The 16,786-nt window shown below is 26.1% G+C and overlaps 1 protein-coding gene across 1 annotated transcript in view; it reads left to right on the top strand.

Moving 5' to 3' along the window:
* LOC107030867 (homeobox-leucine zipper protein HDG11-like) overlaps positions 1-1,421 on the top strand; it is a 6,475-nt gene extending 5,054 nt beyond the window's left edge. The window contains exons 5-6 of the mRNA XM_027911900.1: positions 286-375; positions 1,029-1,421. Coding sequence (XP_027767701.1) covers positions 286-375; positions 1,029-1,328 — 390 coding nt within the window. The 3' untranslated portion in view covers positions 1,329-1,421. The remainder of the gene's footprint in view (positions 1-285; positions 376-1,028) is intronic.
* Positions 1,422-16,786: the final 15,365 nt, after the last annotated feature.

Genomic DNA, 16,786 nt, shown 5'->3' with positions numbered 1-16,786 from the left:
ACACACACACACACACACACATATATATATATATATATATATATATAAGATCATTAAAATCCGTTAATCTAATAGCAATAAACCAATAGCACTTTTTCGATTCGATTTATCGGTTGATTTTATTTTTTCAAGCCCCTACATATTATATTATCGACATGTTTTGCTAGTCTTGGCATTGATTGTAAATATATTGTTTCAAATACGTGATCTTAAATAATACTCATCCCACAAAATAATTTTTTGTCAATTAAATTATGATATTGTTTATCATTTGATTTTTTTCAGTGGGATATTTTGACCGGTGGAAATAATTTGATTGAGTTAGATCGAGTACTAACAGGAACTTTTCCGGGAAACAACATTACGATTATTCAGGTATTTGTAATATTTATTTATTTATAATTAGCTATTTGTTCCTAAATTATCATGTAATAATGACATTTTTCAAGAATCAAATAATATTACGTATGACTGGATTTATCTTTTTTCTCATGCAAAAATACCAAAATTTCTAAACTTGTATCTTTTTTTTCCACTTGACTTTTTGTTCTTTAATTATTGAATCAAAAGGAATTTTCCACGATCCGATTTTACTTCTGACTTCTAGTCAATTAACAATTACAACACACACAAAAAAAAGACTAACTTTCTCATGTTTAATTTATGTACACTGATCATAGCTTAGCCATTTATAGAACGTTGTTCTTTGTCTCATTTCTATATTTACAATTTCACTTGGCTTTTTTGGTGATCCAATAATTATCTTTAACTATGTTTTAGGTAAATTGATATTGCTAAATATGTTTCACTATGAATAACAACAAGACATAGCTATGAAATTCCTCGTAAATGTGTTGTTAAATGACCTACAGCCCTATAGCTAACAAGATTGCTTATAATCCTTTTATAATTCATTATTAAATAGGATTAGCTGTGAATTTTTTATTGTTTAGCAACATAACTTATCGTCACTTATTCTTTTATAGTATTTACCCTAATATTTCTTAATTATTGTAATGCATAAACAGCCTTATAATATGCATAAGGAAATGTTAGTGCTTGAAGAGACGAGTATTGATGAAATGGGAGCATTTTTAGCCTTTGCACCCATATATTTACGAGCAATCACTTCAATTGTCAATGGAGGTGATGCAATGAAAGTACCCATTTTGCCCTCTGGTATCATCATAAGTCCCGATGGTCGGCTCTCCTCGAATAGGGACAACACTGCAAATGCACAAAATGGTTCAATTTTGACAGTGACATTTCAAATAATGATTTGTGGTAATAATAATCCAACCTCCAAGCAGAAAAAAAAATGGAGGTAGTGGGTTCTGTTCATGGTGTTTTGAGCGCCACAATTTTAAGAATCAAACAACCATTGGGTTGCTCTGATTTGTAATTGTTTAATTTCATGTTGTTTGTTTGTTTTGAAGGTTTCAAAACTAAGACAAATGATGGTTTTGATGGATGATGTGTTCCCTTTTTTGTGACTTCTAAAATCTCAAGACTGTGAGATATGTGTTGCTGCAATTATATTTTATATTAATACACTTATTTGAGACTTTATTTGATTGATATTCTCTAATAATTGTTTTTGTTCTTTTTCATGTTACAATGTCATGCCTTCAAGATTTTTAAAGTGTGGGAGTAGTATATATATATTGTATCCATATGTGGATGGAATTATATGTTGTGAACACGTATAGCCCAGACGCTAGCCAAGTTGTTGGGCTTAGAGCTAAAACACAAAAAGGCTCAACAATTAAACATCAAACAATATACTTACTTGAGATCTAGGTTGAGTTTTTGTCCTGAGTACCAATCCGTACTTGTTTGGTTACTTTCTTTCTTGGCTACACCTCAAATGACAACCTCTAGTTATAGGTGGTGATGGAAGGATCGGATCGGAAGGAACACACTTGTATCCGCATTGACATACTTTAGACAATCCTCTGTCTCCTCAATTTCTCTTATGTACCAACTCGTTTTGCCTCTTGATCTATAGGTTGTTGTTCCTCCATGTTTGAGTATAGTAGGCACACTAGTATTAGTGTCTACCTGTGTCCTTAGAATGAAAAAGGCAACAAGAAAATCAGCTACTTGGTTTCATTCTCTGTAGCGGCGACTGATTTGGATTCCAACCCTCTTCTTGTAGTTAATGATGTGTCAACAAATCGCTTTCAGATTCAGGTAGAAAGTGTGTTCCTTTGTCACCATGTTGGTTGTGCATTGAGTCAAGTCCTAAGTATGTCCATTGAAAAACAATGTTTTACTCCAAACTAAGCTGCAATAGCTTCAACACCATTTTGGTTATGCATCAAGTCCATCCCAATATATATACTAATGCCATACAAGTCGTTATTGATATGACAAGAGTTATTGGGCTGAGAACGAGCTATAGAATCAGGTTAATTTGGGATCCGGGCTAAGTAGTGGTAAAGAAACGGTTCCATCAAAAAGGATAGTGTTATGTGATTTAGAGATTATGCAAATTTTTGAGAAAAATGTTTAGTCCTCTCATCCCCTTTCTATGAGTTCCGCTTCTCATCGTTTTCTTCTACTTGTGTTCTTCAATTTCCATTTTTGTTTTTAAATTCCTTTGTAATTCCAATTACGAGTTAGTGAAATATATTTGTCAGTTGTTTCAAAACCAACACAATTGAAATTCAAACAACCTACAATGAAGTGTCCAAAATTGGATATTATCATATATACCTAGTCCACTCAAAAAATAAAGGCTTGTTGTTCGATACAACAACAACGATGAGTCCATAATGGGATAAAACTTTAATGTCACAAGCGAACCAGAGAACCATTCCTAAGAACTTATAATTCTGTTACGTGGGCATAGTGATGTAATTTCATTGCTTTGGAGATGTATTTGTAACCCCTGCTTCATTAGACAAAGACATAATTAGTGTCACACTCCGAGTCTACACCTTGGGCGGGACTGGCACTCGAGAACCATTGTTGTCCCCAAGCAAACCCTTGGTCTGACTTACTTACTCAGCTGAAGACTTTAACTCAACATCGATAAGTTCATGTAATAACTTAAAAAAATAATATATTAGCCAAAATGGTAACTCAAGTCTTAAACTATACAACTGAAATTAATAAGACTAAACAGCTAATATTATCTTTCTATGAAGCCTCTAAAAACAACTGAGATGGATGTTGGGACAAGCCCCACAACATCCTAATGAAAGTAAAACTAATACTGAAAGCAATGAAATGGATCCTACGGAATAAAAGGAGGCTCACCAACTGACTCTGAACAACTCAGTGAATGTCGATCCTAGCTACCTGTATCTGCATCATAATACGATGCATTAAAACTGGAATCAGTACATTGAATGCACGAGTATGCAAGTTGGAATGCTAACATACAAACATAGTCTTGAATGGAAATTTAAACAACTTACTTGGCTCAAATCAAATCTACAAGACTGAACTCATTATAGAGGAATTTAAAACAAGTGCAATATCAAGAAAAGTTAGTTAAAACGTGATATCAACTCTATATGTATGCAAAGATACAATATAAATCTGAGATGTGTGTGTATATATAAAACACAATTAACTTCTGTAGCAGTTTGTCTAATAGACAACCATCACATAAGAGCTATTGTGATGATACATCATTTTGCCTCATGCTTCCAGGGCCTTTTTATACCTTGCCATTAGTATAGAACCTAAAGTACTAAGAATATCCACTCGTGTATGCTAAAAATCACTAAAGGAATCATCTTAAAAGTATTGACCCTTTTCTATCCATGGTGGCTAGATGGTTTATGGGGGCTGAGAGTTGTCTGAAGTCTTTCTCATATCGGTGCTCAATACTACTCCAAAAAAAAATATAATATTAGCTCTTATGTTTACAAACATACTTCCTTCTATGATTTGAGATTATTTCTCAAAAACATAGCTCAAAGCCTACGTTGGAAATAAATGTTTCTTCTCTTTCTTCATTTAGAAAGCGATTACTCTTCTATGAAAACTAGCCCAAAGGCTCTTTGGAAATCTCAGTTTCCATTCTTATTTAAATGTGAACATTTTTAATCCTTCTGGAATATTTAGTCCCCATATACTTTTGAAGAATTGATCTTCAAATCTGAACTCTTTGCTTAACTCATCGTGAACTTTAAGTCTGAAAACAAAGTTAAAACATTTGTAAAAGAACATTGAAATCTTGGATAAACTTTTCTTGACTTGACTCTTGACTTTACATTGAATTGACCCTTCAATATCCTTGATTTGAATTAAGAATTCAAGGATTATGATTTGTGAGACGAAATGCCTCATGATGTTTAGGAAAAGATCAAACTACCCTTATAAAATCTAGATTGGCCAATTCTTTAAGCGAACAGACAACCTTACAAAGGGTATAACTTACTCATACGAACCCGGAATCCCGCAAACTTAGAGGTGTTGGGAAGATCATTCCACGAACTTTCCAACCATATCTTGAAATACACCTAAACTCATCCTGAGATAGGAGTTATGACCGGTTGAAGTTGACCAAAAACTAATTTTTTCTAACTCAAGTAAATATCCATTTAATTATTTCCAAAAATGTCTATTTCCAGTTCTAAGCTTCTTCCTAACTATTTCTAATTGTGATATCTTACAACTAGATAATTAATAATGTGATACGAGAGAGATAGTGAGAGAGGACTAACCTCATACTCATATATTTCCTAGATGGAATTGATAGAGCAGGGGCACTAAAGAAGCCTTCATCAAATGGAATCTGCAGAGAAGTACAATTAATCATGTCGATCTTCTAAACTGTAATGACCAATTTTTGGCAGTTTCTAAGTTCAAGAATTTCAGGGTACTCTAAATTTAAATATTGACGACAATGTTTGATGATTCTCAAAATCATTCAAACACAACGACATCAACAATGGTAACTTCAAAAAAGCAAAGGGTAGATAGAGAAAATTTTTGCCGCTCAAATCTAGAGCAATTAAGTTGGATAAACTCCCAATATCTCTCAATATATAATCTTGTGGAACGTTCATTGAAAGGATTCTAAATTTGGTCTTCTTAAAATTTCAACAGACAATTGTTTTATATTGGTATCACATGCAAGAAGATGCCTTAGACTCTGCATATCTCCAATGTAGCTAGCAGTGCTTGTAAATATGAATAATAACTAATGTCCATGTATTCAAGGGATTTCTGGCATGTGCTGCTCAGAAGACCCATATCTTTTTGCAACAATACAATGATAGACCATTTAGTCTATCCAATTTTCCTGTTGATGGATGGATCTTCATCAAACTTGAGCAATTCTGAAGCACCAAAGTCTCGAGATTTCGTGAACCGCTGAAGTTTAGAATACTTTTGAAGCATTTGCAATCAGAGATATGCAACTTCTTGACACTTCTACAATACTAAAAGTAATCAAAATAACTTCTAGAAAGATTTTCTTTCACTTAGTTGCAATAAAGCAAAACACGTGAAATTGCAGAATCGAGTAATGAACCTACAAATTCAAACCAAATTCTTTGATATTACTCCCATTTATATTCAGAAAAAAATACAAGTTTCTCAGCTGAAAAATTTGATAGTTTAAATTTTAAGGGATGTTGTTTCCAAGAGAATCAGCTGAGCTCCCTGGACAATAGCTAAAAATCTCCACTCATATGAAACTTGCCGTCTATTGCGGACATAAGAAATCTTTCTAACCTTTTGAACAAATTTACCAATTATCGACTATTATATGAAAAAAAGTAAATTTTGTAGTTTTTTAGAAAATTTATAGACAAATTACATGATTTGACATTATCTCATATCTCCAAAATTATAAATATACAATTAATGATTAAAAATATCTTGATATTTAATTATTTTTATCTTTTACATAATTTATCATATTATATGTTTGATGATATAATTTTCTTGTTAAAATTGAGTCATGTTTTTATGTAGCCATTAAAAATCTTTTTTTTAATACATGAAATATAGAATCTAATAGTTTTATGGTTATCATAACTCCTTGTGTAAAAATAATTTTGTGAAAGTTTTTGATAATCAATATAGTTATAAATAAGTTATGTCCGTTAAAAAGTATACACCGCAACAACATAAATAATATTTTTAGAGACAATCTACTTGTTTGAGGTCAAATGTTTCCCACTTTGTTATTATTACTTTGTTAAAAAAATTATAGAAGGAGAAAAATATATTTGAAACAACAACAAAATAATATTGTTAACCCTTATAGAAATTCATTCTTCATTAAACTGCAGAAGGCCATTCTAGATTCTTCATCAATGTAACTTTATGACTTTTTAGGAATATTTATGTATGATTGTTTCATTATGAAACTATACAGAGATTAAAATGTTTTATTCTGCACTCATGTTAAACAAACATTCTCAAACATTAAAAAATTAAAAATGAGTCTAACTTAGATAATTTGAACGCTCAACAATGACTTGAGGAATGAAAGACAACGAATCTATGTTAATAGACTTATCTTCTGTAGCTTAAAATATTACTTTTATTTGTAGGTTTTGTTTCATATTCTTCATATTAAGATTGACAAAAATAGTCACATCTTACATCAAAAATATTTAGAAGATTGAATGAGAAATGAAAATAAACATTAAAAGGGCGGAGATCTTTGTCAAAGTGGCATTATATAAATGTCAAAAAAAAAATAATCGATTCAATTGTAAGGAGACAACAAAAGAGCGAGAAAAAACATACAATAAAGGGAGTAAACTATGATATATCCAATGATGATGACAAATCATTCTAACCAAAAAAATTCCTACATTTTGAAATAAGATACCTCAAAACATTGACTAACACTTCAATCAACTTTCAATCATTAAAGTACTCATAATATCCACATAAAAAAAATGCACATGCATAATTATTAACTCTCAGATGATTTTCTGAATAGCACAAAATCACATCCTTATTGGTGAAGGAATAACGTTGTTGATGAATAAATTTGAGAATTGTAAGGGCTTTTTTAAGGCACCTTCAATAATTTCAGTAGCGAAAACTTTCTTGAATATTCTATTAACATTTGTTAGTAAATCTAACTAACAAATACTTATAACAATAACTTTACATAAATATAACATCAAAGTTTAAAGTATATATTCAAAAAACAACAACTAATAATATAAGCATAAACTAATGATTGTAAAAAATATACTAGCATATGCAACAATAGAATGAAACAGAATGAAAAAAGTCGAGCCCACGGAATGCAAAATATAGTCCTCTATTTATAGACAACAAAGAGTAGTGTAAACATGTGTTTATTGTTTCTTATAGGAAAAGTCACAACCTTTTTGAAAAGTTACAAACCTCCAGAAAGGTCACAACATTTCATAAAAGTTGCAACTCTTTATAAAGTCCGAACTTTTCATGGAAAAAAGTTACAAATTTTCATAAAAGTCATAACTTTTAATGAAAAAGGAAGGCTAGTTTTGGAAATAAAATAAAATTAAAGAGAATGTTGATTTGTAGTTGCACCACGTAGGCGGCCTAGGGTTCTCTTTTATATATATGCTAGGCAATTTGCCCGTGCTTTATGTAGTGATTAACTACGTCAATAATATACCTTTGAACATGTACTAATATAAATTTTTTCGAGAAGGTACAACCTACGATAATTTTTAAGAATATTTTATCCAAAAAATACTGAATTGTTTTTTGTAATCTTAAAACGAAAAAAGATTTGATTCTAAGTTTTTACGAATTTTGTTATTAATTCTAAATTTTAAATGTAGTTGTTCATCACCAAAGTCTTTAGAAAAGATATGTAATTGCTTCATTGTCTATATATGTATATTTTAAAAAAGTTGTGAAAAAATTTTATTCGTCAATTGCGAGAATTTTTCTCCTATTCAATGCCTCTACATGTAGAATTTAAATATTATACATCTTATATAATTAGTTGTGTACTTGATTAGTTAATTAAAATAGAAAAATGCATCCCTTGAAGTTCAATTAAATAACGTATGTCGCTCAAATAATATATATTAAATGATGTCTTTTCATGCCCCTTATTCAAAATCATATGCACTCGATGGCGCTACTTTGATAGCCAAAAGGAATATTTTTTTGTTTATGTTTCGATCAATATAGTTAAAACTTTATTATGTGGAGGACTTTCAATCTACAATTTATAAAAAAATAATTGTTTCTTTAACATTTGATTAATATAGATTTATTCTACTTTGAGGGGTAATTCATTGACTCCAACCCAATATTTAAACCCCAAACGGTTGATTAAGGTGGAGTACAATACTTACCGTCCCACTACATTCCTTTATTTTTTGGATGTCACTAATCGATTAAATGACTCGATAAGATAGAAAATTGAATAAATAAAACACTAAAGTAGTGTGGAACCACCATATCTTTTGAACACTCAAAGTCCCTTCTTAGACATCCCATGGATCTTTTAGCCACTAAAACTCTATAAAAATCAAACTCATTTATTTTTGAACTTTAAGAATTTTGATATAAATGACACGACTAGTCTAATAATTACATCAAACTCTTGATTAAAATATTTTTACTTCAAAACAATGATCAAAAGAATAAACATAAACAAAAAAATTTAAAACATGTACTCAAAAACAAAAAGTAACAATTTAACCATAAATTAATTATTGTAAAAGGATGACAGGATCTGTAATAATAAATGAAACATAAAGGAAAAAATCGAGCCCACATATTGGACATTGTACCCTTAAGGAAATTTTTTCATTCTAGTACCCGAAGTTAAAAGAATATATCCTCTCAGGACAGAACGATTCTATTCACCAGTGTATTGATAGAAAAACAATGGTGTCAGTGAGCCACTCAACAGGAGCAAAGGACATGAATTTTCGTTATTTTAAAATTAGAAGAAATCCCTCTATCTATAGACTACAAAGGGTAGATTGAATGAATGTTTATTGTTCCTTATCGGAAAGGTCACAACTCTTTGGATAAGTCACAATCTTTCATAAAAGTAACAATTTTTCATTAAAGTCACAATCTTTCATAAAAGTAACAATTTTTCATTAAAGTTGCAACTCTTCATAAAAGTCACAACTATTCATAAAATTTGCAATTGTTCATATAAGTCGCAAATTTTCATAAAAAGTCACAACTTTTCATAAAAGTCACAACTTTTTATGAAAGGAAAGACTAATTTTGAAAATAATTAAGTAAAAGTGAATCCTGATTTGTAGTGGCGCCAAATAGTCGGCCCTAAGGTTCTCTTTTATATAAATATATGATATGATGATGATACATATATATACATACATACATATATATATATATATATACATACATATATACTTATATATACATATATATATACATATATATATATATATATATATATATACATATATATATATATATATATATATGTATATATATATATATATATATATATATATATATATATATATATATATATATATATATATATATATATATATATATATATATATATATATATATATATATATATATATATATATATATATATATATATATATATATATATATATATATATATATATATATATATATATATATATATATATATATATATATATATATATATATATATATATATATATATATATATATATATATATATATATATATATATATATATATATATATATATATATATATATATATATATATATATATATATATATATATATATATATATATATATATATATATATATATATATATATATATATATATATATATATATATATATATATATATATATATATATATATATATATATATATATATATATATATATATATATATATATATATATATATATATATATATATATATATATATATATATATATATATATATATATATATATATATATATATATATATATATATATATATATATATATATATATATATATATATATATATATATATATATATATATATATATATATATATATATATATATATATATATATATATATATATATATATATATATATATATATATATATATATATATATATATATATATATATATATATATATATATATATATATATATATATATATATATATATATATATATATATATATATATATATATATATATATATATATATATATATATATATATATATATATATATATATATATATATATATATATATATATATATATATATATATATATATATATATATATATATATATATATATATATATATATATATATATATATATATATATATATATATATATATATATATATATATATATATATATATATATATATATATATATATATATATATATATATATATATATATATATATATATATATATATATATATATATATATATATATATATATATATATATATATATATATATATATATATATATATATATATATATATATATATATATATATATATATATATATATATATATATATATATATATATATATATATATATATATATATATATATATATATATATATATATATATATATATATATATATATATATATATATATATATATATATATATATATATATATATATATATATATATATATATATATATATATATATATATATATATATATATATATATATATATATATATATATATATATATATATATATATATATATATATATATATATATATATATATATATATATATATATATATATATATATATATATATATATATATATATATATATATATATATATATATATATATATATATATATATATATATATATATATATATATATATATATATATATATATATATATATATATATATATATATATATATATATATATATATATATATATATATATATATATATATATATATATATATATATATATATATATATATATATATATATATATATATATATATATATATATATATATATATATATATATATATATATATATATATATATATATATATATATATATATATATATATATATATATATATATATATATATATATATATATATATATATATATATATATATATATATATATATATATATATATATATATATATATATATATATATATATATATATATATATATATATATATATATATATATATATATATATATATATATATATATATATATATATATATATATATATATATATATATATATATATATATATATATATATATATATATATATATATATATATATATATATATATATATATATATATATATATATATATATATATATATATATATATATATATATATATATATATATATATATATATATATATATATATATATATATATATATATATATATATATATATATATATATATATATATATATATATATATATATATATATATATATATATATATATATATATATATATATATATATATATATATATATATATATATATATATATATATATATATATATATATATATATATATATATATATATATATATATATATATATATATATATATATATATATATATATATATATATATATATATATATATATATATATATATATATATATATATATATATATATATATATATATATATATATATATATATATATATATATATATATATATATATATATATATATATATATATATATATATATATATATATATATATATATATATATATATATATATATATATATATATATATATATATATATATATATATATATATATATATATATATATATATATATATATATATATATATATATATATATATATATATATATATATATATATATATATATATATATATATATATATATATATATATATATATATATATATATATATATATATATATATATATATATATATATATATATATATATATATATATATATATATATATATATATATATATATATATATATATATATATATATATATATATATATATATATATATATATATATATATATATATATATATATATATATATATATATATATATATATATATATATATATATATATATATATATATATATATATATATATATATATATATATATATATATATATATATATATATATATATATATATATATATATATATATATATATATATATATATATATATATATACACGTATATGTACTCTTTCTATGTACAAAGTTGAAGGGATGATGAATGTTACTTAAATTTTAAATTTAGTTTAAAAACTATTTATATAAAATAAAGTAAATTAAATTTAACCGAACGAAGAAATATAAAATTTCTGTTATTTTTCTGACAAAATCTATTTAATTAAATTTTCTTTCATTAATTTCATTGTACTTTTTCAATTTTATTCTAACGAGATGAAAATTAAACTAAACTTATTTGATTTATTGATTTTTTTTTACAAATGACTAACCTAGTAAATTGTATTAAATGAACTAGAAAATATTGATGTCATTTATTTATTTCTTGAATATGTCAATTTTAATTCCTTTTATAAGATCTTGGTGATTTTTATAGGAACAAATGATTGAGAGGCAACTATTTAGTATTTTATTAATAAAATAACAAAGTAAAATAAAACACAGGTAAATTTAAAGAAAAAAAAGGTACAAGACTTTGAAAAAGAAACTCGATGGAGCAGGGTAAAGAGTAAGAAAAACCTAAATGCAGTATAACAAGACAAGTTAAATTTAGCGAGTTAAGATTAATATTTTTCTTTTCCATCTCACGTGTTTATTACTTTATACGTCGAACCCCCTTGAAGAATATTGAGGCTCCGCGACTGCTTGAAGAAGATCATGCATCACAAAATAATGACAATCGCTTTGGAACAAGTTCCTTTAGACTAAGATTGTAATTGCACTTTCGGAATAAAAACCACACACAATTAATGTTTTGGTAACTTCATCCTCAAAAAATCCATGGAAGGCGCACACGATATCAAGGAAAATACTCTGAGCATCACAATCAAGTCCATGAAAGCTTATCTTGAGAATCTTTTGAATATCACAATGAGGAACTTCTCTTAGTTTATCTGAATTCGTATCTCCATTCTTTTACAGATCTCCCTTGCAAATGTGACCTCATAATAGATCATGACAGCCCACCTGAATATTTGATTTTATTTTATGCAAGCTCAACATATTCTTGTGGTGGAGAAAGACTGTTAAAAGTATGTCAAGAAAATTTGTTGATCGTGATTTAAAAGTTTGGTCCTTCATCTCTCATTTCCTCTAAGCCGGCATATCAAATGTTCGTCCTTGGTTGTAATAAATATTAAACTATCAAACCCAAACCAGCTTCTATCTCTTGTTAAGGATTCTAATTGTATCATATGATCCACATCATCCAGAATAATTAAACCTTCTTTCACTCAAGTCTTGCTTTGATTATATTAATGCATTCAGAAACATTGCCAACTTTGATGCTTAGTGTTGAGGATTTGATTTATTGTTTTGTGTTGTATCTTGACTAGACCAAATGCTTTCACTTCTAATCTAACATCTGTAAGGAAGCAAGGATTCCGAAGTGTTGAAATATTCAATTGTAGATGGCTTTTGCCACAGTAGTTTATCATATTACATTGACACGACATATATTAACCATGCGAACTTAATATACACATTCACTTTAGCCTAAGTTGGCATACAATTACACCTCAATGCTTTAAGAATATTTTGGGTAAAAAAAGAGGTATAACAATTGAAACTGGTTGGGATTGCAGGTTTATTTTCTTTAACAACAAAAAGGTGCAGGCACAAGTTGGGAAAAACGAAATACACAACTCACAAGGTGGTCACACTAACATAGGTTCAAACAAAACGGTTAACTTGCAAAAAAGTTGCCCATGATCCTTTTTCACGTTTAAAAGTACCAAATCATTGGAGTTGGAACTCAAACACAATTTCAAAACAACAACTCTACATGTAATACCCTATAATTAAACCCTATTATTAAATTAGAGCAATTTAGTCATTAGTTTTAGTTAAAAACAAAAGGAAGGGGAATGGGCTTTAGCCCCATCTCACATGCAAATATATTTTTATAAAAAGGGGCTTCATGACTGCTAAACCTGTGCAGTTATAAGTATGAAGGAGCACGAAGTTAGTCATCACACGAAAGAAAAATAAAGAACTAAACATGTGCAGTTATAAATATGGATTTCAATGTATTTTATTTCAGTTCATTGACATGCCTATTATGTATTATCAGGGGTTGGGTTGATGTGACATTGATAATTCGAATATGAATTTCAACTGATTTCAATATGAGAATACCCATGAACAAAGGAAGATTTTTAATCGAACCCTAAGATACTCTTAGTCTCACTAGTGAGTTATATTGTGATTGTTAAATAGTGAATTAGTTATATAAAGTTTCAAACAGAAATATAAAATTATGCCTCTCTGTTGGTGGAAATTTAACGACTGACAGACTAGTTAATAAATATGAGTTGACGAATGAGGGTGAAATGTAACCTTGGGGATTGGGTGTTGTAAATTAGTTCTGAAATAGCTCTATCAAGAAGATTTAACACAAGATTTATATGACATGAATGTGGGTGATAGAATGAAAGTTGTACAAATTACATGAAGTGGTAAGTTTGGTATTTCGACACGAATACTGTGAGTAGAAAACTTACCACAATTGATGTACTATAATTTGCATGATTTTCACATGGTTTATAAAGTAAATGTGTTACCGAATATTTTGTACTTGCATGTGGTGTTGATTCAATATTTAACACCCCTCTTGATTCAAAATTAAAAACTCCAAGTTTCTGCAAGAACTGATCATGCTTGGCTTGTGGGATTGCCTTGGCGAGAACATTTGCAGATTGATCCCTTGTATCGCAAATCTTCAACTCTATATCACCTCTTATTGTGTGGTCATGCATGAAATGATTACGGATGTCTATGTGCTTTGTTCTGTTGTGAAAAGACGGGTTCTTTGTCATTTCAATTGTTGCTTTGATATCGCGGAATATTTCTATCTCACCCTCTTGCCGATAGAAACATCAACTAACATTCTTCATAACCATACAGCTTGACAGGCTGCTGAAGTAACAGCAACATATTCTGCTTCCAATGATGATAATGCAACCACATCCTGCTTCTTTGAGCTCCATGAGATCGCTCCAGATCCTAAATTGAACACATTTCCAGAAGTACTCTTTCTGATATCTATACTTCCTGCCCTGGCTGCCCAATCACTATCACTCAAGCTGAAATCTGCATCTTTTGAGTACCGAATTCCGCAGTCAAATGTCCCAACAACATAACGCAAAACTCTTTAGGAGCACCAAGATGTTGCTTCCTAGGACTATGCATATACCTAGACAACAATACTAATAGAAAACATAATAACATGACGAATATGTGTTAGATAGTTTAAACCTTTAATCAAGATTCTGTAGTGACTAAGATCAGCGAGATCTGTCCCATCTTCAAAGTGAAATTTTTCTTGCATTCATAGGCGTGGCAGCAGCTTTACAATTATGCATACCGAACTTGAACAAGAGGTCTTTTGCATACTTCGTTTGTAAAAGAAAAATACCATCTTCTACCTGTTTCACTTGAAGACCAAGAAAGTATGGTAAAACACCTAAATCTGACATTTCAAACTCCTTCATCATGAAAGATTTAAATTCAGAAAATAAAGTTTCACATGACCGGCCCCATATAGATAATGTCATCCAAGTAGAGACAAACTACCAAAAAATCACTTGTACCTTGTTTCTTTACATACAACGTAGGCTCATTCTCGCTCGTTTCAAATCTATTCCTTAGGAAGTACGAGTAAATTTTGTTTCACCATGCCCGTGGCACTTGTTTTAGCCCATAAAGAGCCTTCTTGAGCTTGTATACTTTGCTCCCATTGCCACTAAAACCAAAACCCTCGGGTTGGGAAACTTAAACTTCCTCTTCCAATTCCCATTTAAGAATACAAATTTAACATCACAGTCATTAATAGGCTAGCTCATTTTAGCAGCTAAAGATAAGAGTATTCTCACTGTTTCAAAGCGAGCGACAGGTGAAAACGTTCCATCATAATCAATACCTTGATGTTGTGCATATCCTTTAGCTGCAAGCCTTGATTTGTAATGTCGTATTCTCCCATCTGGGTGACGCTTGATTTTGAACACCCATTGAGTCCAATGGGTTCCTTTCCTTCCGGTAGATTCACCAATTCCCATGTTTGATATATTCTGCTCAATTGCTTGCATCTCTTTTAACATTGCATTTTTCCATGCTTGACTTTCTATAGATTCTTTGAAACAACTAGGTTCAGTAACATAGAAAGAAAAATAACAATTTTCATAAATCTCCTTTAACGATCTGAATTTCGCTGGTGGAGTCTCGCCGGAAGAATCACTTGAAGAAGAACTGCTGCCAGTTCCTTAGTGGGTTAAGCTGTGATCACTTGCTGGAGCAGAGGTTCTTGATTGATGAGTATCATGGCTGCTACTTGTTGGAGAAGAGCTGGATGCATTCCCTGAAACAGAAAAAGTTGATCATCTTTATTCCTAAGATAGATAGAACAAAACTTTGAAGAACTTGATAAGAACATTTTCATAAGTAGAAAAATAAAACTATTAGAGAAACTAGATCAAAAACAAATTATAAAATTATACAAAATATTTTTCTTAAAGAAGAATTGTTGTCAATATGTGTTTAAAGAATCTTACTAATTCCAAAAAACTTTGCAGAAACACGAAGTTACCAAAGTTTAATGAACCAGTAAAGAACAA

The sequence above is a fragment of the Solanum pennellii genome, chromosome 9 (assembly GCF_001406875.1).
Source record: "Solanum pennellii chromosome 9, SPENNV200".
Lineage (NCBI taxonomy): Eukaryota > Viridiplantae > Streptophyta > Magnoliopsida > Solanales > Solanaceae > Solanum > Solanum pennellii.
This window is presented reverse-complemented; position numbering and strand designations above follow the sequence as displayed.